The sequence below is a fragment of the Podarcis muralis genome, chromosome 8 (genome assembly GCF_964188315.1).
Source record: "Podarcis muralis chromosome 8, rPodMur119.hap1.1, whole genome shotgun sequence".
Taxonomy (NCBI): domain Eukaryota; kingdom Metazoa; phylum Chordata; class Lepidosauria; order Squamata; family Lacertidae; genus Podarcis; species Podarcis muralis.
In genome coordinates, this window is record NC_135662.1 from 3,064,995 (window position 1) to 3,087,744 (window position 22,750).

At 47.5% G+C, this 22,750-nt stretch overlaps 1 protein-coding gene across 1 annotated transcript in view; it reads left to right on the top strand.

Annotated features, from left to right (window-relative positions):
* The window catches only part of LOC114600186 (1-phosphatidylinositol 4,5-bisphosphate phosphodiesterase gamma-1-like), a 75,117-nt gene that overhangs the window by 16,010 nt on the left and 36,357 nt on the right, over positions 1-22,750 (top strand). Inside the window, exons 2-4 of the mRNA XM_028736024.2 lie at positions 9,325-9,474; positions 13,880-14,021; positions 22,486-22,570. Of these exons, the coding sequence (XP_028591857.2) occupies positions 9,325-9,474; positions 13,880-14,021; positions 22,486-22,570 (377 nt within the window). The remainder of the gene's footprint in view (positions 1-9,324; positions 9,475-13,879; positions 14,022-22,485; positions 22,571-22,750) is intronic.

The window sequence follows — 22,750 nt, forward strand, 5'->3', positions numbered from 1 at the left end:
GATGCTGTCTAGATTTGTCATTGCTTTTCTCCCAAGAAGCAGGCGTCATAAATAGTCATAGCTCCCCCCAAAGAATTCTGGGAGCTGTAGTTTGTTACGGGTGTTGAGAGCTGTTAGGAGACCCCTATTCCCTGTCACAGAACTACAATATTCCCAGAGTGGTTTAACGGTCAATCCTCTTCCCAGGTAACCCTGGGAATTGTAGCTCTGTGAGGGGAATAGGGGCCTCAGCACCCTTAACAAACTACAGTTCCCAGAATTCCTTGGGGGAAGCCATGACTGTTTTAAAGTGGTATGATTCTGCTTCAAACGTATAAGGACCCTAGTCCTTAGCTGCAAGGTTTTGGAGTCAATATTTTCAGGGCAACATTAGACCTTCTGTATTATATAATAGATCCTGCAAGGGTTTTGTGTGTGTGTGTGTGTGTGTGTGTGTGTGTGTGTGTGTTGTTTTTAAAGTCGCACAAGTCAGAATTCTTTCACAGGGCGAGATTCCAGAGAATGGAATTACAAGAAGCCTGCATTTAGCTTAAGAGAGAAGGCAGTCTGTCTTGTATGCATAGATACATGATGAAATAAACATGTCTGCAATGAGATCATCAATTTACATAATTAGAAAACTTATCCTCCGCCCAACCAGTGCTTTTGCATTGCTCAGTGAAGCTTATAATTTTTTTTAAGAGCACACAGAATCCCATCAGCAACATAAACCTAAAACTTGGAAACAGGCTTGGCATACATCTGCGTCTGAATTTATGCAATCTTTGACGGCCTCCCAGTTAGCAAGATCAGGGAAGGAGTGCAAGAGACAATATAACTAAGTTTCAGTTATTTTCCTCACTGGTTTTTCAGGGCTGTAGCCACGTTCAGAGTAGACCCATTGAACTTAATGGGCCTAAGTTAGTCATATCCATCAGTTTCAATGAGTTTACCCTGAGTGTGATGACTGTTGGATACAGCGCACGGCGTCCCTTTCTGCACTCATAGACAACAAGGAGTCTTGTGATACTTCAGAGACTAACCAAGTTATTGTTATGGGTCTTTTGTGAATCGATGCGTGAAATACCATCTTTGGTTGGCATTGCATTTCTACACATGGGCATTGGGTGGGGGGATTCAAGCAGTGGGGGCCAAATAGCCACAAAACCCGAGAGGTACAATCCTGTGTAAAGCTTAAGCATAGGTACAAGAAAAATGGCACATTTATGATTTGGTGGAGTTGTTATTGGTAACAGGAAATGACTGTAAATTTGCACACATGGTGGAAAATAGGAAACTGCCTCGTTTTGAGCCAGACTATTGTTCCACCTAGCTCAATATGGTCTACACTGACTGGCAGCTCTCCAGGGTTTCAGTCAGGGAGCATGCTCTACAGCTGAGCTGCTTAAAAACCTCGGAGGAAGGAGAGTCTACCACAGGCTTCCTCAACCTCAGCCCTCCAGATGTTTTGGGACTACAATTCCCATCATCCCTGACCACTGGTCCTGCTAGCTAGGGGTCATGGGAGTTGTAGGCCAAAAACATCTGGAGGGCCAGAGGTTGAGGAAGCCTGGTCTACCTTCTCTCAAGGGAGTGTCTCAAGGGACGCTGTCGAAGGACTCTTTCCGTCAGAAAGTTCTTCCCGATGTTTAGCTGTAATCTCCTTTTTTGTGTGTGCCTTTTTAGTGGGGCTGGGGTGGGGAGGGTAGTCAACTGCTGGGCACCTGGGAGAGTCCAAAGTCGCCCCCAGAAGGTGGTGCCCCCAGACCTCTGGCTCTGCAGAAAGCTCACCCCTCCAAGCCGTCTCCTAGACCAAGACCACAGAGCCGGAAACCACCCCATAATAACCCCACTGGCTGCGGCTGCTTCAAAGAGCGTAATGAGAGTTGTGCTCAGAAAGGTGGGCAAGCTTTGTGTCTAAATGGCCCTTTGTCGGCAGACAGCTGTAATTTGAACGGATGAGATCAAACTACCCTAAGGCGGAGGACAGGCAGGCAGGAGAAGGCAAACCAAACAGGCTGGAGGTTAAGGCGAGAGTTTTGGGGCTTTGTCAATTCGGCCGCAGGCTGCCCTCTGTCTCCTTTCCGGATGCACACAGGGCACCTCACTTTTAAACAGGTTTGAGGTTGGTTTAAGTGTCATGGTTACTACCCTCGCCAAAAATGTATATACTGTATAAACCCCATGGAATTGGTTTGTTTTTGTTTTTGAAATGGTTGAGAATTATTTTCTGCAGAGCCCCTAAGCCAGCTGCTGTAGGAGCAAACGTACAAAGATCCACACGGATACAGAATTCGGAACAGCCGTGTGCCAAGAGTCTCCCTCGTGGTGCAGCACTGGAAACAATCGCTGCTTAACGTGACCCAGGTCTCTGGGTGTGATGGTTTCTGGAAACTTGTGTCAGACTCCGGAAATCCCCAAAAGTGCACCCGGTCCTATTTATAACACGGGAGGAAATGAAATAGCCTTGTTCCTGGGGGCGTAAGTGGCCTTGCAGTGATGTTCCCAAATGTGATGGAGGGAATAAGACAGGAGTTGTTGACCCCATGGCTTATTTTTAGGGGGACGCGGGTGGCGCTGTGGTCTAAAACACAGAGCCTAGGGCTTGCCGATCAGAAGGTTGGCGGTTCAAATCCCCACGATGGGGTGAGCTCCCATTGCTTGGTCCCAGCTCCTGCCCACCTAGCAGTTCGAAAGCACATCAAAGTGCAAGTAGATAAATAGGTACTGCTCCGGTGGGAAGGTAAACAGCATTTTCATGCACTGCTCTGGTACGCCAGAAGCGGCTTAGTCATGCTGGCCACATGACCCGGAAAATGTCTGTAGACAAACACCAGCTCCCTCGGCCAATAAAGTGAGTTGAGCGCTGCAACCCCAGAGTCGTCCGCGACTGGACCCAATGGTCAGGGGTACCTTTACTATACCACTTTAAAGTGATGCGGGTGGTGCTCTGGGTTAAACCACAGAGCCTAGGACTTGCCGATCAGAAGGTTGGCGGTTCGAATCCCCGTGACGGGGTGAGCTCCCGTCGCTCAATCCCAGCTCCTGCCAACCTAGCAGTTCGAAAGCACATCAAAGTGCAAGTAGATAAATAGGTACTGCTCCGGCGGGAAGGTAAATGGCGTTTCCGTGCGCTGCTCTGGTTCACCAGAAGCGGCTTAGTCATGCTGGCCACATGACCCGGAAAAACTGTCTGCGGACAAACGCCGGCTCCCTCGGCCAATAAAGCGAGATGAGCGCCGCAACCCCAGAGTCGTCCGCGACTGGACCTAATGGTCACGGGTCCCTTTATCTTTTTTTATCCCCCAACTTCTTAAACTGCAGTCCATCTTGATGTGGTCCTGCTGGTTTCTGGGAAGGTGTTTGTTTTGTTTTTGTTTTTGGGAAGGTTTTTGCCTGTGCACAAATCCCAACTTTTCCTTCCTTTTTTTCTTACATTCTTATATTCTATTTGTGAGCGAGAGAGTGCCTATATGGATTGCGTTGTTCCCAGAGAACAGGAGATAGGGGGGTTTGGCAAGGGCGACACACTTTTGCCAGAGTCATTTGGCCCCATAAAATATATCCCCTGTGGGGTTATTTGTGGGGAGAAACAGGCGGAAGCAGGCATGGATGCGCGCAGGAGATAGGAAAAGGGACGCCGACAGGGAACTGATAAGGCAGAAAAGGGGAAACAGATGGAAATAGAGACAGAGGCCCATTTCAAAAGGTGATCTGGAACAACTTTTGCATGCTTTGCGGATCATTACTGGTGCATAAAGTAGGAAAATGTTGAGAGAATGACCAGAAATCAGAGGCTCCGTCTTGTTAGTATGACTATGAGATGTCATACTATGGCAGTCATCTCTGGGGATCCTTGCTGGTTCTCTGTGCCAAATTTGCGCCAAAATTACAAAGATTGCCAGGGTATTTTCTGTCTTTTTTGCCAACAAGCAAATCATTTAAAGATGTGAAGAGGCAGAAGTTGCATTCAGATTATTGGAGATGTCTGAACGGTAGTGTCTCTGAGGTGCACCCATGAACAGTTATTAGGTTTTGCATTAAAAATATTAATCGAATGGCAGAGATTTATTTTGTTTACAACTTCTCCAGAAAACCCAAAGACTGGTCACAAAGGTTTATGCTTAATAAGAAAGGGTTTTGCAGATGTATACTGTCATGAATAGTGGTGTATGTACAGGAATACAGGTTTTTGTAAAAAAAAATGGGGGGGTGTCTGGGAAAATTAAAAAGGACAGCACCAACAACATCAGCAGTGATGAATTTGGGGTGGGACATTCCAGATGAGCAGGTCTGTTGAAAACTGCCAGGCGCTGAGGGGAAAACTGAACCACCTCACAACTGGGATTGGCAGGAGACGTCACGTTAGCAGGAGAGGTTTTCTCAGGAGGAACATCGAGGAAGGAGAAAGCCAAGGATGGGGCAAGCTGTAAGTAGGAAGGAAATGCTACTTTGCGGTGGCCGGAGAGTTACGATGAAAATAGCAAAGGTCTATTTTCATAATTGCAAAAATAAATCCTCTCCAGCCTTGGTGTAGTTTGCTGGCACTGGTTTCAGGACTTGACTTTCTGAGAAATACTCAGAACAATGGTGTCTACAGTAGGTGGAAACTGTGATGGGGCGAGTTGGGATGGAGTTTGCGGCATGCGGAACAGTTTGCCAGGCTTTTAGACTGGAGAGTCTGGAGCAGCGTTCAAATTTGTTTGCTTATTTGTTCCGTGAAATGTATGTTGTAAAGCAGGGGTCGGCAACCTAAGGCCCGTGCGCCAGAAGCGGCCCACAATAGTCATTTAACCAGCCCACGAGTCGCCCCCAAACTGAGCTGCCCACTCGGTGAGTCCCTGTGCACTGCGCTAAACCAGTGCAGCACAGAGTGGGGACTTGCTTCTGCGGCACCGGAAATCACATCTGCACAGATGCAGATGCCAAAAATCACAGGCTGGTGAGCAATCCGGCCCACAGACGGATCTCTGCTGGAGTGAACCGGCCCAGGCAAGGTGAACCTTGCCCACCCCTGTCGTGAAGCAACAGCCCCCTCAACACGGTTTACAAAGAGGATAAAATGATAAAATTATCAATAAGCAAAAATAACAACCGTACTGTAAGGCTTTCGAAAAGTTAAAAGCAGCAGTAGACTAATAACGTTTTAAAAGCGCAGCAACTTTCTGTAAACTGAAGTCCATGTGTCCAGACACAGAGACCCCAAAAGAAGGAGTCGTCAGTAGGTGACAGTGATGTCACCTGTCTGGTGTCCATAGGCAGGGAGTTCCAAAGTGAAATATTGAGTTCTTAACAGATGTGGAACGGGCATTGTGTGGCACCTGTAACAGCACCACTTCTCCCGATCAAAGCCGTCTGGTGGGCATATTTAGGGCAAGGCGATCTCACAGAGGTCCCAAGTTGCTAAGTTGTTTTATCTGCTAATGGTAACACCGTTAACTTGGCCTCGTGGCAAATGAGCAACTAGTGCAGATCTCTGAGCCACAGGTGTTAACATGCTATAGGTTTTAACCTGCATGGTTGTTTTTTTCAGGTGCTTTAAAAGTTGTTATTAAAAATGGCCGGTGGTGATGGATGGGTATCAAGGGGCCTGGGACAGCCAGAGGAATTGTGGGCCATCGGGCATCGCTTCCGCAAGGCAGGGCCAGACCAAGGCAACTTTGCTACCCAAGGCAGAATGTCAAAAGATGGGCTGTTCCCAAGTCACAGTGCACTGTGCCCGTGTCAGAAACTCAGATACAGTATATAAACTTGGCACCAATTGGCTCCTTAAACCAAGGTTACGGTGGCCCAAACAGGATGTCTAGTGCCCATTTTGATAGTTTCTGATTTTTATGGTTTACCACACATTGTAATTGGAGTGCTATTTTGTATCATGTAGCTTTTCGGACTGATGAAGCGTGTAGCGAAACCTGTAATATATCCGGAGAACAAGTCTCCTTTTGCCCAATTGCTTTGTGTTTCCAACTCAAGACCCATTGAAGAACATCTCATCCAGTTCAATCTTTGAAAAACTTTTCCATATTCTCCAGTGTGCTACCCTTGCCGTTGTGGCGGCACGAGGTTGCCGTTCTGTGATTGGACTTACACTACTTGTTGAACGGTTCATTTATCCAGTCTGCATAACGCTTATTGCACATGTAACTTGTTAAGATACAGTTGTACATTTATCCACTCCGTGTTTACAGTATCTCCAGGCTTTGTTTTGCACATGGCACCTTAGTATGTTTGTTGCTTAAATGGTTACAAGTCTATCTCTATTCTAGTTATTATTCTAGTGAATTTGGTTTTATACTTATAAGCCAGTTTGTGGTGGTGGTGTTTTGTTGCATAGTTCAGATGACAACCTTGAGCTGGGTTAAGAGCTTTGAGAACTGAAACCGCATATCTGTTGGCCTGTTCTGTCCTTTTTTTGTTAAGGGTGACGCGGACCATTCATAATGTAGGAATTTTCTTCACATCCGTGAGCAGGGCAGTTGGGTGGGGTAAATGAAGACAAGAGGCAGTAATTTGCTATAACTTCATTCCCTGCTCCTGCTCAGGCTGCACAGAAAAGGCCTTTTGGTTCCAGAAATTCATTCCGACTGGGCAGATAAAATATGCCTGATAGAATTCTACAGGACGGGTATTAGTGTGTGAAAACAGCCCAGATTCAAGGATGCCCGGGGGTGCAAGTCCAGATGGTGGCACCCATCCTGGCACCCAGGCATCTTCACTTGGTTGCGGGTTCAAAATGCTCCTGGCGCCTGGCTAATTTCGAACACCTCGCAGTATCTGTCAGGGGACTGCCATCGGAACCGGGGAGGGAGGCAGGGGGGCCGTTGGGATACAGAGAGCCTCCTAAACTCCTGAGGAGCAGCTCCTCCTCCAGCGCGGAGGGGAGCCATACCTCCAGTGAGGAAGAGAGGGAAGGGGCCAGCCGAGCGAGGAAAGGGCTTGAGGATGCTGCGGAGAGCCCCAGCGCCTCACCTCGCCAGGCTGGCCAGGGGGGACGCATGCCCCTTCTGTCGCCCACCTTGTGCAGAGGGGTGAAACGTAAGGAGGGGAGGAGGCGGCTTGGGGTGCCGAAGTTCTTAAGTTGGGGGAGAAACCAGAAGGGGCCACTCCCGGATTCTGCAAGTGACTGATACGGACATAAGCTTTGTGGTTCTGCACTGTAAATAGTTTGCACATAGCTGTCAACTTTCAGATTTGAAAATAAGTTATCAGCAGCCTCAGCTATCCCGGGGACAGTCTACTGTACGGAATATCTAACAATCCGGGATAGCAGCTGGAAGCAGCGGGAAACGGCGCTGGAATAAGGGAATTTCCTGCAAAAAAAAAAAAAAGGGAAGGTTGACAGCTATGTGTTTACACCAATAAAACCTGTAAAAGACAGGTTGGAGTCCTGCCTGGTTACTCACGAGCAACCACCAACAGCATCTGACAGTATCCAAGGCATGACGAGCCATTTTGTCACTCGAGGCCAAAAATCCTCTCCCTGGGAGTAAAAATATCGTAATAATAATGGATGCTTTGAAGAAGTAACCCTTTGACACCCAAGGCAGCTGCCTCCCTCTGCCCAACGACAGAGCTGGCCCTGTCCTTAGGAGGACACCCTACTGAGCTCCCCGGCCTTGGCGTCCCTTCTCATGCCAAGCCCAGTGTCCTGACTTCCCCTCCGTCTCCAGATTTCTCTCGAGGGGGGCGACTTAGTAAGAGAAATTCCCAGGCCCGGGCTAAATGCAAACGGGCGATGGCCTGGAGTTTCTTGACTGCATCCCGACGTTTCCAGGGCAACCGGGCCCTGCATGAGGCTGGCCATGTGGAAGCGGTTTGAGAAAAGGAGAGGGGCCCCGGGAACAAAGGCTGTTTCACTCCCAGACTGGAGGCCTGCGTGGCGGGTTACGTGTTTCGAGGGAGACGGTCCGCACATTTGGCTGAGAGGCGACTGCTAAGTACTAGGCACACATGTGAAGCAGCCCAGGGGGGCAGACGGACTCTGTGCAGATATTCAACAGGGACATCCCTCCCTCCCTCCCTTCTCGCCTTCATTGCTTCATCTCTATGCTGGGGAGAGCTGCATCTGTTGAATTCTGCCTGTGATACATTGAAAGGTTCGAAGCCTCGACCAAGAAACTCTTCCAATGAGAAATGCAACGTTCTCTCTTGGCTGTAAACAACATGAGGGTTAGCGTTAAGTTGATTAATTGAGTCCGTATAATCTAGATTAATTCATTCCACATAAATACCACCCTGGGAATCTTATAAATTGCCTCTTAATATGAAAGGAATGAGATGGCGGTGGGAACTTCAAGTTAGTGCAGAATATTATTATGATTGTTGTTGTTGTTGTTGTTGTTGTTTATTAACCTGACCTTCACCAGAACAGCCCAGGGCAAGTGACTGCAATATAAAATGCAGCATTAAAAACTATTTAAAACAATTTCAAATCAGTTCCCATGAGGTGTCTCAGTGCAATTTGCAATGCAGTGAAAACCTACAGAGAAAAAACTGCATATATAAAAACAGCTAAAGCATTGGCATATATAAAAGCAAGTTTGAAAATTATATATAAATAATAATAATTTTGAACAATGGCAACAACACACACATATAAAATCAGTTCTAATCTAATGCAGATATCAACAAGGATGAAATGCATGAATCACAGGCTGTGGTCGTTGCAATTCCCAGTGTCAGAAGAAGAGGGGATCAAATCTATTACACACATTGCTGAACCTGATTGCTTTCACGCATATAGTGATCACAATACTACCTCATGAAATGATTTCTCTCTGGGTTACTGTTATTTGTCTTATTTTATATACCGACTTTAATTTTCAAAAATCTATTTCAAAAGAAAAGAAGGGAGAATCTGGAAACAGCCAGGTGATGTGGGTGTTTTTGAGCAAGCCTAAACCTACCAGAAAAGGGACGCCGGTGGCGCTGTGGGTAAAAGTCTCAGCTCCTAGGGCTTGCCGATCGAAAGGTCGGCAGTTCGAATCCCCGCGGTGGGGTGCGCTCCCGTTGCTCGGTCTCAGCGCCTGCCAACCTAGCAGTTCGAAAGCACCCCCGGGTGCAAGTAGATAAATAGGGACCGCTTACTAGCGGGAAGGTAAACGGGCGTTCCGTGTGCTGCGCTGGCTCGCCAGATGCAGCTTGTCACGCTGGCCACGTGACCCGGAAGTGTCTGCGGACAGCGCTGACCCCCGGCCTCTTGAGTGAGATGGGCGCACAACCCTAGAGTCTGTCAAGACTGGCCCGTACGGGCAGGGGTACCTTTACCTTTAAACCTACCAGGTCTTTGGAAAAAAACATTGACACATGTTCATCTCTTTCTCTCCCTCTCTCTTTAACTTGCAGTGGACATTAGGGAAATTAAGGAGATCCGCCCAGGGAAGAATTCCCGGGATTTTGAACGATACCCAGAAGATGCCCGGAAACTGGATTCGGCTTTGTGCTTCGTTGTCTTATACGGAATTGACTTCAGGCTGAAGACCTTGAGCTTGGCTGGTCAGTGGGGGGCAATGGGGAGGAGCCTGGGGGAGAGGGGAGGGCGAATCTTTACACCCCTTGCCAGGGAGGGAGGGGATTTTTGCCACTTTTTCAGTCCCTTCCAAGCCTACGATCCTATAAAGACACCAAATCCATTTTATTGACTAGAAAGTCGAGGCCTGGGAGAGGAGGAGAACAGGAAGGTGCTTTTCTGACTCCTCGCCTTGCGTGCGCAAGCAGAGACTGCCTCTTTTTACCTGGAAATTCAATTGCAACCTGTTCCCTCCCTCCCTGGGTCGCCATTAATAGATGAGCAAAAGAATGAGATTTGGAAACCGAGCTGTTTCAATTTGCAGCGTCTACTTTCTATTAAGCAAACCGAGACTGTCTGTGGTTACACCTTGCTCGGATTAGCATAGATGGAAGATTACTTTCTCCTAATTAGGTTGCGCTCTGAGATAATCGCCCGAGTTTCTCGCAGGAGCGACGGACGCATGGCAGCGGGAGTTGTGGTGAGAGGAGGGTTCTCCTCGCCTGATCTCCAGCCTGTTGCTGTTTGCCAGAGCCGATCCTATGCGCCTGGTGGTTTTTGTGGCACCGTACTTACCTCGCTGCTGCCTGCACATCTCAATGAACAGCAGCAACAGGACTGACCCAGTGCCGGATTTACGTACAGTGGACGCTTGGGTCGCGAACGTGATCCGTGCGGGATGCACGTTCGCAACCTGCAGCGTTCGCAACCTGCGTATGCGCATGTGCGGGCTGCAATTCGGTGCTTCTGTGCATGCGCAAAGCACAATTTAGCGCTTCTGCGCATGTGCGGCCACCGAAACCCGGAAGTAACCCATTCCAATACTTCCGGGTTTGGGCGGTCTGTAACCCAAAAAGACACAACCTTGAAGTGGTTGTAACCCGAGATATGACTGTATAAGCTAAGCAAGCTATAGCTTAGGGCATGGGTATGCAGACTAAGGCACAGGAGCAGGATCCGGCCCGTGGACGGTCCAGGAATCAGCGTGTTTTTACATTAGTAGATTGTGTCCTTTTATTCAAAATGCATCTCTGGGTTATTTGTGGGGCATAGGAATTTGTTCTCCCCTCCCCACAAAAAATATAGTCCTGCCCCCCACAAGGTCTGAGGGACAGTGAACCGGCCCCCTGCTGAAAAAGTTTGCTGACCCCTGGCTTAGGGCCCCGCTCTCTTGGGGGTCCAAAAAAAATTTAAAGGGGAAAAAACCTGAATGTACATTTCCAAAATATAAGATAAAAAATACAGTGGTGCCCCTGAAGACGAATGCCTTGCAAGACGAAAAACCCGCTAGACAAAAGGGTTTTCCGTTTTTGAGTTGCTTCGCAAGACGATTTTCCCTATGGGCTTGCTTCGCAAGACGAAAACGTCTTGCAAGTCTTGCGATTTTTTTCCCTCTCCCCCCCCTTTTCTAAGCCGCTAAGCCGCTAATAGCCTTTTAGCCGCTAAGCCTTTAATAGCCGCTAAGCCGCTAATAGGGTTGCTTCGCAAGACGAAAAAACCGCTAGACGAAGAGACTCGCGGAACGGATTATTTTCGTCTTGCAAGGCACCACTGTATATAAAATAAAACGTACATACAGCAACAGTGTTTTGCGTTGTGTAGGCTCCTAGGATGTAAATCACAGGCCCCGCCTGCTAGCCTGCTCCCTAAAATATCACTGAAATATAACTGGTTTGCTCATTTCTATATATAGGGGGGCTACATTATGCAGGGATTGGTTGCATGGCAACATGTGCAAGGCTTTAGATACCTATTAGGTCCATAAATTACCATATAGTACCCCCAAACCCGGCCCTCCAGATGTTCTCTGCTTGGCTTGATGCTGTTTCTGGAATCTAAAGGGTGATGTTCTCAGCCTGTTTTGTCTGCCTCTGGCCTCCGGCCAGGACAAATAAGCATCGTATGACTAACGCGACGCCTATGGGGTGTGGCGCACCTGCCTTCCGCTCTGCTTTTACGGCAGCATTCAACTCTCCCTGTAATTTTCCCACCAGAAAACATCCCTATTTCCCTTTGTGCAAATCCACGCTCCAGTTTCCCTAAAGGGGAACTTCTGTATCGGGTGTCACCGAAACGGTACAAGGCGTTGCATAGCATTGGACGTGGGAACAGAGGAAGCTGCCTTACCCTGAGCCCAGACCATTGGGTCCATCCAGGTCAATATTGTCTACTCGGACTGGCAGCTGCTCCCCAGGGATTCAGACAGGAGTCTTTGCCCCCAGGCCTGACTAGAGATTCTGGGGAATTTCTAGTTACCCAAATACATCATGCGCACAAAATATCAAAACAGCAGCCTATAGGCTGGGGCAATCATAAAATTAATAAATGAAGTTGATGGACTATGCCGAAAAGGCTAAAATGACGGGAAGAAATCAGGAAGACGAAAAAAATTAATAAGGAATGGGGAAAATACTGTACATAACTTATCTTGAAGACTATTGTAAACAGTTAAAATCATTAGTAGGATTGGAATATCACTTGTAGTTTAAGGGTGAATTCTAGACATAATGGAAGAAGTAAAGGGTTTGGATTATCATAAAAAATGCAGGAGGGAATGATTAATAATCTGAAGGCAGCTTTAAATTTTTGATGTATTACGGTATTTTAATATTTTGTTGGAAGCCACCCAGGCGGGGTATAAATAAATTCTTCTTCTTCTTCTTCTTCTTCTTCTTCTTCTTATTATTATTATTATTATACCCACAAACGGGAAGATGGAAGTCCAGGAGATTCCTCGCAATCTTGTTTTTATGATTTATGTTTGATATATCTCTGTAAAATTTTAATTTGAAAAACCAAACAATTTTAAAAATAAAATAAATGCACCCAAGTGATGTTAACAGCCAGCAAAAGCTTGAGAAAATATCTGATTTTTTTAGCCGGCACTGAAACGGCACCATGCGATCATGGAATTGCCAAGTCGGATGGGAGCGCGAGGCTCATCTTTTCCAACCCCCAACCATGCAGGAATCTCAACTAGAGAGATTTCACATACATACACACTTGCACTAAATAAATAAATGCACATGTCAGGAAGTGCGGTGCAGTGGTTAGAGAGTGTCGGACTAGGACCTGGGAGACCAGGGTTCGAATTCCCACTCAGCCATGAAGCTCTTTGGGTGACTTTAGGGACCAGTCACTGCCTCTCAGCCTATCTTACCTTGCAGGGCTTTTGTGGGGATTAAATGAGGAAGAGGGAATCTTGTGCTCCAGCTCCTTGGAGAAAAAGGTAGAATATAAATCCAATAAACAAACAAATGCAAGAAAAGCATAAGGAAGCGAAGATGTTTGTCTTGGCTCTCTCTCATCCAGAGCTGTTTTCAGGCTCCCAATCTCCTCTTGTCTGCAATGTTCCAACAAGACACTTTTCTCCAGGCAAAAAGAGACGGGTTAATCTGGGCTGCAGAGAATTTGCCAGGGGCCAGCAAACTTTTTCAGCAGGGGGCCGGTCCACTGTCCCTCAGACCTTGTGGGGGGCCGGACTATATTTTGAAAAAAATATATGAATTCCTATGCCCCACAAATAACCCGGCGAAGCTGTCCAGGGTTGTAAAGACTGCAGAGAGAATAATTGGGTGCACTCTTCCCACCTTGGATCAAATCTACGCTTCCAGGTGTCACAAGAAAGCTGCAGCGATAGCGCAGGATAGTGCGCACCCCAGAAATGATCTCTTTCAGCTTCTGCCTTCTGGGAGAAGGTACAGGGTTATAAAGACTAGGACTAGCCGCCTGAGAAACAGTTTCTACCCCAATGCGATTTTGGTTTTAAACGCAGTGTGAGGTAGTCTCTGTGGGAGTCTGTTGTATTTAATTATGGGGTATCAGAGTTTTTAGGGGGCTAACCAGGCTGGGATAGCAGGCTTGTTGGGTTTTGAATGTCTTATGTAGATTTTTTCAATTTCGTTGTTCTGTATAGGACAATGACAATAAAGATTATTGTATCGTATCGTAAATAAAAGCACACATTCTACTCATGTAAAAACACCAGGCAGGCCCCACAAATAACCCAGAGATGCATATTAAATAAAAGGACACATTCTACTCATGTGAAAACACGCTGATTCCCGGACCGTCCATGGGCCGGATTGAGAAGGCGATTGGGCCGGATCCAGCCCCCGGGCCTTAGTTTGCCTACCCATGTGCCAGTCCCTCTTGCCACCTTCCTTGTCAGAGTCTTCTACTTCGTGAAGACCACCCTCATCCCTAGGGGTCCATCGACTCCGTTGAAAGCTGGAGGGGTTAAATGTTTTGTGCGGTGAGCAGGGCCTCTGCCCCGAATCCTGGCCAGATCCCGATGGGGAAATAGGCTGTGGTTTGGACCTTTTCTTTGAGCCGAAGTGCAGGCAGCAAGGTCTCCCCTCCGTCTTCGTTCTCTGCCGTTCTCTTTTCCAGCCTTTTGCGAAGAAGATGTCAACCTCTGGGTGGCCGGCTTGAATTGGCTGCTGACGGACACGCAGCGATCGCAGACGCCGCTCCACATCGAACGGTGGCTGAGGAAGCAGTTTGACTCGATGGACAGGTCGAGAGAAGGCAGGTGAGTGAGGAGCGCCGTTCTCTCCGGAGTGGCCGCGAATCGGGGCCTCCTTTCCTTTCCAGTGCCATCGCAGGATCGCAAACGCTTCCTTTGCAGCCCAGTTTGCGCCTGGGTTTACGTCGCTCCTCTTGTCCTGGAACCAGTTTGCAAACTGGCAGCCACAGCAGCGAACGGCTGTACTTAGTTATGGGATGTAAACATAAGGGAAGGTATTATTTGATAAAGATTATGGTGTGAAATTATCATAATATATTCAAAGAGAGGTTCCCTCTGATGAGAAGCACATTTTTTTTTGCATAGTTGATAAAGCACAATTGTTGTTGTTTAGGAGTTTAGTTGTGTCCGACTATTTGTGACCCCATGGACCAGACCAGGACTGTCCAACCATCTTGTCCTCTGTCGTCCCCTTCTCCTTGTGCCCTCCATCTTCCCCAACATCAGGGTCTTTTCCAGGGAGTCTTCTCTTCTCATGAGGTGGCCAAAGTCTTGGAGCCTCAGCTTCAGGATCTGTCCTTCCAGTGAGCACTCAGGGCTGATTTCCTTCAGAATGGATAGGTTTGATCTTCCTGCAGTCCATGGGACTCTCAAGAGTCTCCTCCAGCACCAGAATTCAAAAGCATCCATTCTTCAGCAATCAACCTTCTTGATGGTCGAGCTCTCACTTCCATACATCACTACTGGGAAAACCATAGCTTTAACTATACAGACCTTTGTTGGCAAGGTGATGTCTCTGCGCGATTCGTTTATTTCAAACGTTTGACGGTTATTTTAGTGCTGGGCGAAATGGTGTTTTAAAGGGTAAAGGGAGTGATTTTTGGCATTATATATGTTTGTAGCAGACCGTGGAACTTGATTGTAACACTCCAGCGGCCTGTTCCAAGCAGGACCTCTGGGATAGCTCAGTCAGTAGAGCATGAGGCTGTTAATCTCAGGATTGCGGGTTTAAGACGCACGTTGGGCAAAAGATTCCTGCATTGCAGAGGGTTGGACTAGATGACCCACGTGGTCCCTTCCAGCTCCACAATTCTGTGATCTATGACCCAGGTCCACAGTGCCATGCTTTCATGGACAGGGAACAAAGGAACCAGCCCAACAATTTAACAGTTCAAACTATGTGTGGCCAAACCGCTTTGGGGTTTTCTTTAGGATACTGATGGCACGACTGCGGTCTGGGGATTAGTGCGTCTGCATAATGACCTTCCCTTCAGGGTTGGCTGCTTGGTGAAATAGCCTCTTGGTTTTGCCCAACTCTCATCTTTGAGTGGTCAGCAAACAACTATTATTATTATTATTATTATTATTATTATTATTATTATTATTATTAATACCCCGCCCATCTGGCTGGGTTTCCCCAGCCGCTTTGGGCAGCTTCCAACAGAATATGAAAACACAATAACATATTAAACATTTACAGATGGGTAGCCGTGTTGGTCTGCCATAGTCAAAACAAAAAAAAATCCTTCCAGTAGCACCTTACTTAGTTGGTCTTTAAGGTGCTACTGGAAGGAATATTAAACATTAAAAGCTTCCCTAAACAGGGCTGCATTCAGATGTCTTCTAAAAGTCTGGTAGTTGTTTTTCTCTTTGACATCTGGTGGGAGGGCGTTCCACAGGGTGGGTGCCACCACCGAGAAGGCCCTCTGCCTGGTTCCCTGTAACCTAAATTCTCGCAATGAGGGAACCACCAGAAGGCCCTCGGAGCTGGACCTCAGTGTCCGGGCAGAACGATGGGGGTGGAGACGCTCCTTCAGGTATACTGGACCGAGGCCGTTTAGGGCTTTAAAGGTCAGCACCAACACTTTGAATTGTGCTTGGAAACATACTGGGAGCATATCAATGGGGTGGACAGAGGGAAACGTCCCAAAGGCCGGCAAGCGAAAGAACATCTCTGCTCAACATGTAATTAGACCGCGGAACTCACTGACACAAGATGGTCGCTGACCTAAATACCATTCCGGAAAGGATTAGGTGAGACAATGGGCACGTCGGACCATTGTCCGCTGTGCCGTGTGATGGCGGTCTCCCACAGGAATCTCTCGCTATCCAACTCCTGTTTCATCCAGGGAAGGATTTGACGTCGTTGACACAAGCGTGCCTCTTCTGTGAAAGAAAGGCCAAGTTGGGAGGAGAGCTGAGGGAGGAAAAGCAAGAGAGGCCGAGCACCCGAGGCTTTTTTCGTGGTAGGGGGTGGGAGGTCTGGCCTGACAGCCCTCCCCGTATGCCAGCGATCTGTAAACAGGATGCCGAAGAGGAAAAGATGGGAGTTCGTGCAGGAAGAGACGGGCGTGGAAGCGCAGCAAGGAGAAAACAGAGCGCAAAGGAATTGTTTTCCCCACAGCTGTATCTGCCACACAGAGCTGTCATTAGCCGTCTTCAGGAACCGGCTGCAAATAATAATAATAATAATAATAATAATAATTTGGAGGGACGTGGGTGGGGCTGTGGGTTAAACCACAGACTTGCCAATCAGAAGGTCGCAGTTCTAATTCCCGCGATGGGGTGAGCTCCCGTTGCTCGGTCCCTGCTCCTGCCCACCTAGCAGTTCAAAAACACATCAAAGCGCAAGTAGATAAATAGGTACCGCTCTGGCGGAAAGGTAAATGGTGTTTCCGTGCACTGCTCTGGTTCTCCAGAAGCAGCTTAGTCATGCTGGCTACATGACCCGGAAGCTGTACGCCGGCTCCCTCGGCCAATAAAGCGAGATGAGCACCGCAACCCCAGAGTCGGTCACAACTGGACCTAACAGTCAGGGGTCCCTTTACCTTTACCTTTAATAATAATTTATTATTTATACCCCGCCCATCTGGCTGGGTTTCCCCAGCCATTCTGGGCAGCTCCCAACAAAGTATTAAAATACAGTGGTCCGTTAAACATTAAAAGCTTCCCTAAAGAGGGCTGCCTTCAGATGTCTTCTAAAGCATTATTTTGTGAGGAATGGTGTTTTCAGCCTTCTTATTATTTCCCACTGGATTAATTTTGAATTCGCTTTAATCCCGCTCACATTCTTTCGATCAGCTCCTTTTAACCCCAGAGGGATTGGTCCAAGGCGCAACTGTCGCAATTACACTTGGATTATTCTATCAAAGCATCCATTTAGTCCCCTCGGTCTTGTATTAATCAAATGCTTAATTTAATCCCAGTGGAATTTATTTTAAAAAAAAGAAAACTAAAAAACAACAACCTCGGTTTAATCCAATTTGGATTTCAAAATACGCCTAATCTCGTGTTATTTCATACTTTTTAAGATCGGTAGTGTTCCTTCACAGAACAAGCCTTTCCAGCAAAATCTTGAGATTGCAGCAACCATTTTTAATCCGCAACTTATGCTGAAATTCCATGTTGGACTTAAATGCGCATCAGGTAAACAGGCTGACCGGGCTGGAATCCCTCTGATAAAACTCAACAGCCCTTACAAGAACCCTGAGAGGTAGACTAGGCCCAGAGGCAGCGACTGACTCCAAGCTTCGTGGCTGGCTGAGTGGAGGATTCGAACTCTGCTCTCCCAGGTCCGAGTCCTATGCTCGAACCATTACGCCACGCTGCCTCGCAAGGGTTGCGCGAGGGATCTGTCACACCTGGAGGGGAAGGAACACAACTGGGTACTACCATCTCCGGCTTAGCATTTTGGCTGTTTCTGCAGTCCTGTTTCGTTCTCCCCTCGCAGGCCTGTCACCTGCAAAGCTACCTGTGCAGGCTGGAGGAGAGGAAGGGACCCAGGAAGGGCTTTAAGCGCCCTCTTCCTGGGGCACGGGCACCGAGCAAACCTGGCCTGCAATGCACAGAGCAGCTGGTTTAAGTTAGCAGAGGTGGAGTCACAGGGAGGGAGCTATTGAGCCAAGGCTTCACCCTGCTGCCACCTGCCGCCCGAGATGGGGAGCAGCAGGTGAGCTCCAGCCCCGATGGGACCCTGGCAGTGCCATGCCTAATAGGACTGCAGCCAAGGTGGGCGAGGCTGCGACCCCCCTTGCAATGGACTGCCTTGTGGGTTTCCCTTTTTTTTTTTTTTGCATTTTATTTATTTATTAACATTCATATATATATGAATGTTAATAAATTAAGAACCTTTTAATGAGGGCGAAAGAGGAGAGTGCAAAATATGGTCTGAAGCTCAACATCAAAAAAACGAAGATCATGGCCACTGGTCCCATCACCTCCTCGCAAATAGAAGGGGAAGAAATGGAGGCAGTGAGAGATTTTACTTTCTTGGGTTCCATGATCACTGCAGATGGTGACAGCAGCCATGAAATTAAAAGACGCCTGCTTCTTGGGAGAAAAGCAGTGACAAACCTAGACAACATCTTAAAAAGCAGAGACATCACCTTGCCAACAAAGGTCCGTATAGTTAAAGCTATGGTTTTCCCAGTAGTAATGTATGGAAGTGAGAGCTGGACCATAAAGAAGGCTGATCGCCGAAGAATGGATGCTTTTGAATTATGGTGCTGGAGGAGACTCTGGAGAGTCCCATGGACTGCAAGAAGATCCAACCCTGTCGCGGGGATTCGAACTGCCGACCTTCTGATTGGCAAGCCCAAGAGGCTCTGTGGTTTAACCCACAGTGTTTACAATTCTGTGTGCTGGGAAAGAAGATCATAAGGTACGGGTGGGTAGGTTCACGGGGGAGAATTCAGTCTGGTACTCTGGACCGAAGCCATTTAGGGATTCAGAAGTCAAGCCCAGCGCTTTTAATTGGGCCTCAGAGACACCTGATTTGCTTGCAAAACACCCCAGATTCAATCTCCAGGAAGGGCTGGGAATTTCCCCTTCCCTAAGACCCTGAAGAGGGGACGTGGGTGGTGCTGTGGTCTAAACCACAGAGCCTAGGGCTTGCCGATCAGAAGGTCGGCGGTTCAAATCCCCATGACGGGCTGAGCTCCCATTGCTTAGTCCCTGCTCCTGCCAACCTAGCAGTTCAAAAGCACATCAAAGTGCAAGTAGATAAATAGGTACCACTCCGGCAGTAAGGTAAACAGCGTTTCCGGGCACTGCTCTGGTTCGCCAGAAGCTGCTTAGTCATGCTGGCCACATGACCCGGAAGCTGTACACCGGCTCCCTCGGCCAATAAAGCGAGATGAGCGCCGCAACCCCAGAATCGGCCACAACTGGACCTAATGGTCAGGGTGCCTTTACCTTTAAGACCCTGGAGAGTCTCTCTCGGTCAGCATGAACAATGTAGGGCTAGACAGAGCCCCAGCGGTTTGCCTCGCCCCAGAGAGCTTCCTGCATTTCTCATGCTTCAAAATTGACATCATGTCCGCTGGCCGACCACCGCTAACAGCCTTGGCAGCCACATTCCACGGTGGCTGCAACATCTGAGAACTCTTGCTCATTTATTTATGTTCTAATTTATTTATTTCCATTTATGAATCATTTCCTATAAAGCCGCTCTCCCAAGCCAGCCTCGTCTCAGGCCGTTTAAAAGCAATCTAGCCTGGATGTGACTAAGCGGCTGGCGTGTGAATTACTTGGGGCCGGATCACTTGCCTCGCGGAGAGATCCCAGCCGGCACGTCCGCTGAGGCTGGGAGGGGAGATTGGAGCTCCTGGGGTCACGGGTTGGACAGGAATGAGCAGCTGGATCCAAGACTATGTGCAAAACTGTGAACCTCCATCTTTGGGGAGAGGGCAGCCCCAAAATGATGGTGTGCTCACCCCAGAATGAATAATAATCTGCGGCAACCATACGCTGACGGCTGGCTCACGTTCCCGCTTCTTAAATAGCAGCTCCCTGGTTTGCTTTGCAGGACTTAGTATCCCCTTCATGCTGCCCCCCTTGATACTTGCATGAAAACAGTGTTCAGCACCGTATTTTTCGCTCCATAAGACGCACCAGACCATAAGACGCACCTAGTTTTTGGAGGAGGAAAACAAGAAAAAAAATATTCTGTTTTTTTAAAAAAGATATTTATTAGAATTTTACAAAATGAACAAGAAAAAAGAAAAATACAAAGTAAAAATAGATAAAAAAAGACAATTCCATCTTTCCATCACTTTCTTTGGTTTGCTTATTTCCCGGACCTCCTCACACCTCCCTTTTTGTATTCCAGTTCAATTTGTTAGTTCAGCAAATCCTTTCCCTTCTTTGTTTATCCTAATCTTTAATCTTAAAATAATGTAACATTAAATTTTTATCTGTTAATAATCCATTTTTTCCATACTCCTTATAGTACTATAGCTAAAAACCACATAACTTTCATCCAACATTATTTTAACACTCATTAATTTTACAATATTTCTGTAGGTAATCTTTAAATTTCTTCCAATCTTCTTCAAGAAAAAAAAAATATTCTGAATCCCAGAAGCCTGGACAGCAAGAGGGATCTGGCTTCTAACATAGCCTCTTGCTTCTGGGATTAAGGCTCCCCCTGCCCTCAAGAGGCTTCGTGCGGCTAAGCCAGAAGCCAGGACAGCTGCGCAGCGATCCCGCTTGCTGTCCTGGCTTATGGGATAGCCGCGCACAGCCTCTCCCAGGCAGCGGGATGAAAGCTCCCCCAAGAGCCGCGCTCCCTTTAAAGAGCTTGCGGAGCGTGTGTGCAGTTCTTGGGAGAGCCCTTCTCCCTCCTCGGAGAAAACCCCCCAAGAGCCGCATACACACTCCGCGCGGCTCTTTAAAGGGAGCGCTGGGCAGAGCCTCCCGCCTGCATTCGCTCCATAAGACGCACACACATTTCACTTTACTTTTTAGGAGGGGGAGGTGTGTCTTATAGAGCGAAAAATACGGTAGCTTTTTGTAGCTGGAGTCAGTCCAAGCCATCTCAGGCCAGGTGGGAAAAGACCAGCAAGTTAGGGAGCAGGTCTTCCGGAACTCGCAGCTAAGGTGGTCTCGGCCCCTGAGCTGTGAGCCCTTGCCAGCCTTGCAGATGTGCTCTTGCAGCCACAGCGCCTCCCCTTGGCCTCCCCTCTAGCCCCAAAGCAGCTGCTGGCAGGCTGTCACCGTAGTGCAAGCGTGTCCAACTCTACAGAGACTGCGATCTACTCCCAATATAATGAAACTGGCAGTGATCTACCCATTGTCATTGCTCATAGTTGTTGAACTTTTTTGGGAAGGGTTGACCAGAGATGTTGAGCTTTTTTAGTGGGGAATGATAACCAAAGTTATTGGGCTTTTGGGGGTAATGATTGCATAACATCGATCACCAACCAGTCCGCAGCCCTCCTTCCTTTCCCCAATCGGACGCCGACAAAGGGAGAACTAGCTTTCAAAGGAGGGAAGGAGGCAGCGGAGGTAAATAGTGCCGGGGGCAAGGCGTGTCGCGATCGCTCAGGAGAAACACGGCTATCATTTTTATAACTCCCGCGATCGACCAGCCGCACTCCGGCAACCTCTGGCCACCCAGTAGTGGTACTTATCTCCAACTAAGCCAAAATGTATAAAACTAAGCCAAGTATGTGTTGGAAGTGCAAAATGATAGAAGGAACATTCTTTCCTATGTGGTGGCCTTGCAAAAGAAAAAGGGGAAAGCTAAGGGATGTTGGGAAATGATATATTAATGAGATTAAAGAGATGTTTAAGTTGATGATTCCCAAGAAAACCCGAAGCTTTTCTTTTAGGAATTACAGATAATGATGTTCCAAAAGAGATGGTTAACTTATTTATGTATACAACGACAGCAGCACAAATGTTGTATGCCCAAAGATAGGAAGAAGGAGATGTTCCAGCGAGAGAAGATTGCCTTTTGAAAACGATGGAGTACGTGGGACTGTCAAGATTGACAGCAAAGTTTAAATACCCAAATGGCGAAAAATACCCTGAGGACTAGAGACATTTTACTGAGTATTTAAAGAACTATTATAGCGAGAGGAAAATGCAAGCAGGACTTGAAATATGAGCTGCAGTGTGAATTATTAAGACAAATGGGTTAATTTGAATGCATAGGCGATATATTGCAGCATTTAAGAGTAAATATGGAAACCATTGAAGGGGAGGAAGGGAGGTCAATTGATAAAGTAACTTAAGGTCTATGCTACACACACACACACACATTGTATTTTTCCGTCTATAAGACGCCCCCATGTATAAGACGTCCCCTATTTTTGGGGACTCCGATTTGAGAAAATGGGGGGAGATACTATCTGTATATAAGACGAGCCCAGATTATTTTAGAGTAAAAAAAACAGTCATATACACTGAAAGGTATGGTATATATATGAATTGAATTTTATTATTACGGTCACAGACCAGTTCCGGCTCACTTACAATATCAGCAAAATCATAAAACACAGCAGGAATACATTGAATTGCAATTGGGTATAACAAAGACAATTCAGATATAGCGGCAATTATAAATATATATTAAATCTTGATCATATATAATTTTTTTAAAAATGGGGGTACCATTTTCGGCCTGTAGTGCAAGGGTGAGTAGATCCTGGCCGGTCCAGAAAAGAGGGGGGGGGGCTTTGTTCTCTGTGTCTCTGTCACACGCAATGGAGACCCCTGACTCCATGTTCCTCTCTCTGTGTTTCAGCATCACCCCCAAGGATCTGAAGGCCATGTTGCCCCAGGCCAACTACCGCGTGCCTAACATGAGATTCCTCCGGGACAAGCTTCTGGTAAGGAAACCCCTCTCCCCGTTTTTCCTTCTCCCGCTGGACCTCAGAAGATGGAAGCTCTCAGCAGTGAGGGGATCTGTTAAAAAGGAAGCTGACGGAGAAAGTCAGGGCTGCTTGGGGATATTCCAAACCACAATGACAGGAGCTCAGCTGGAATCGGGAAAGGCCAGGAGGATGCCA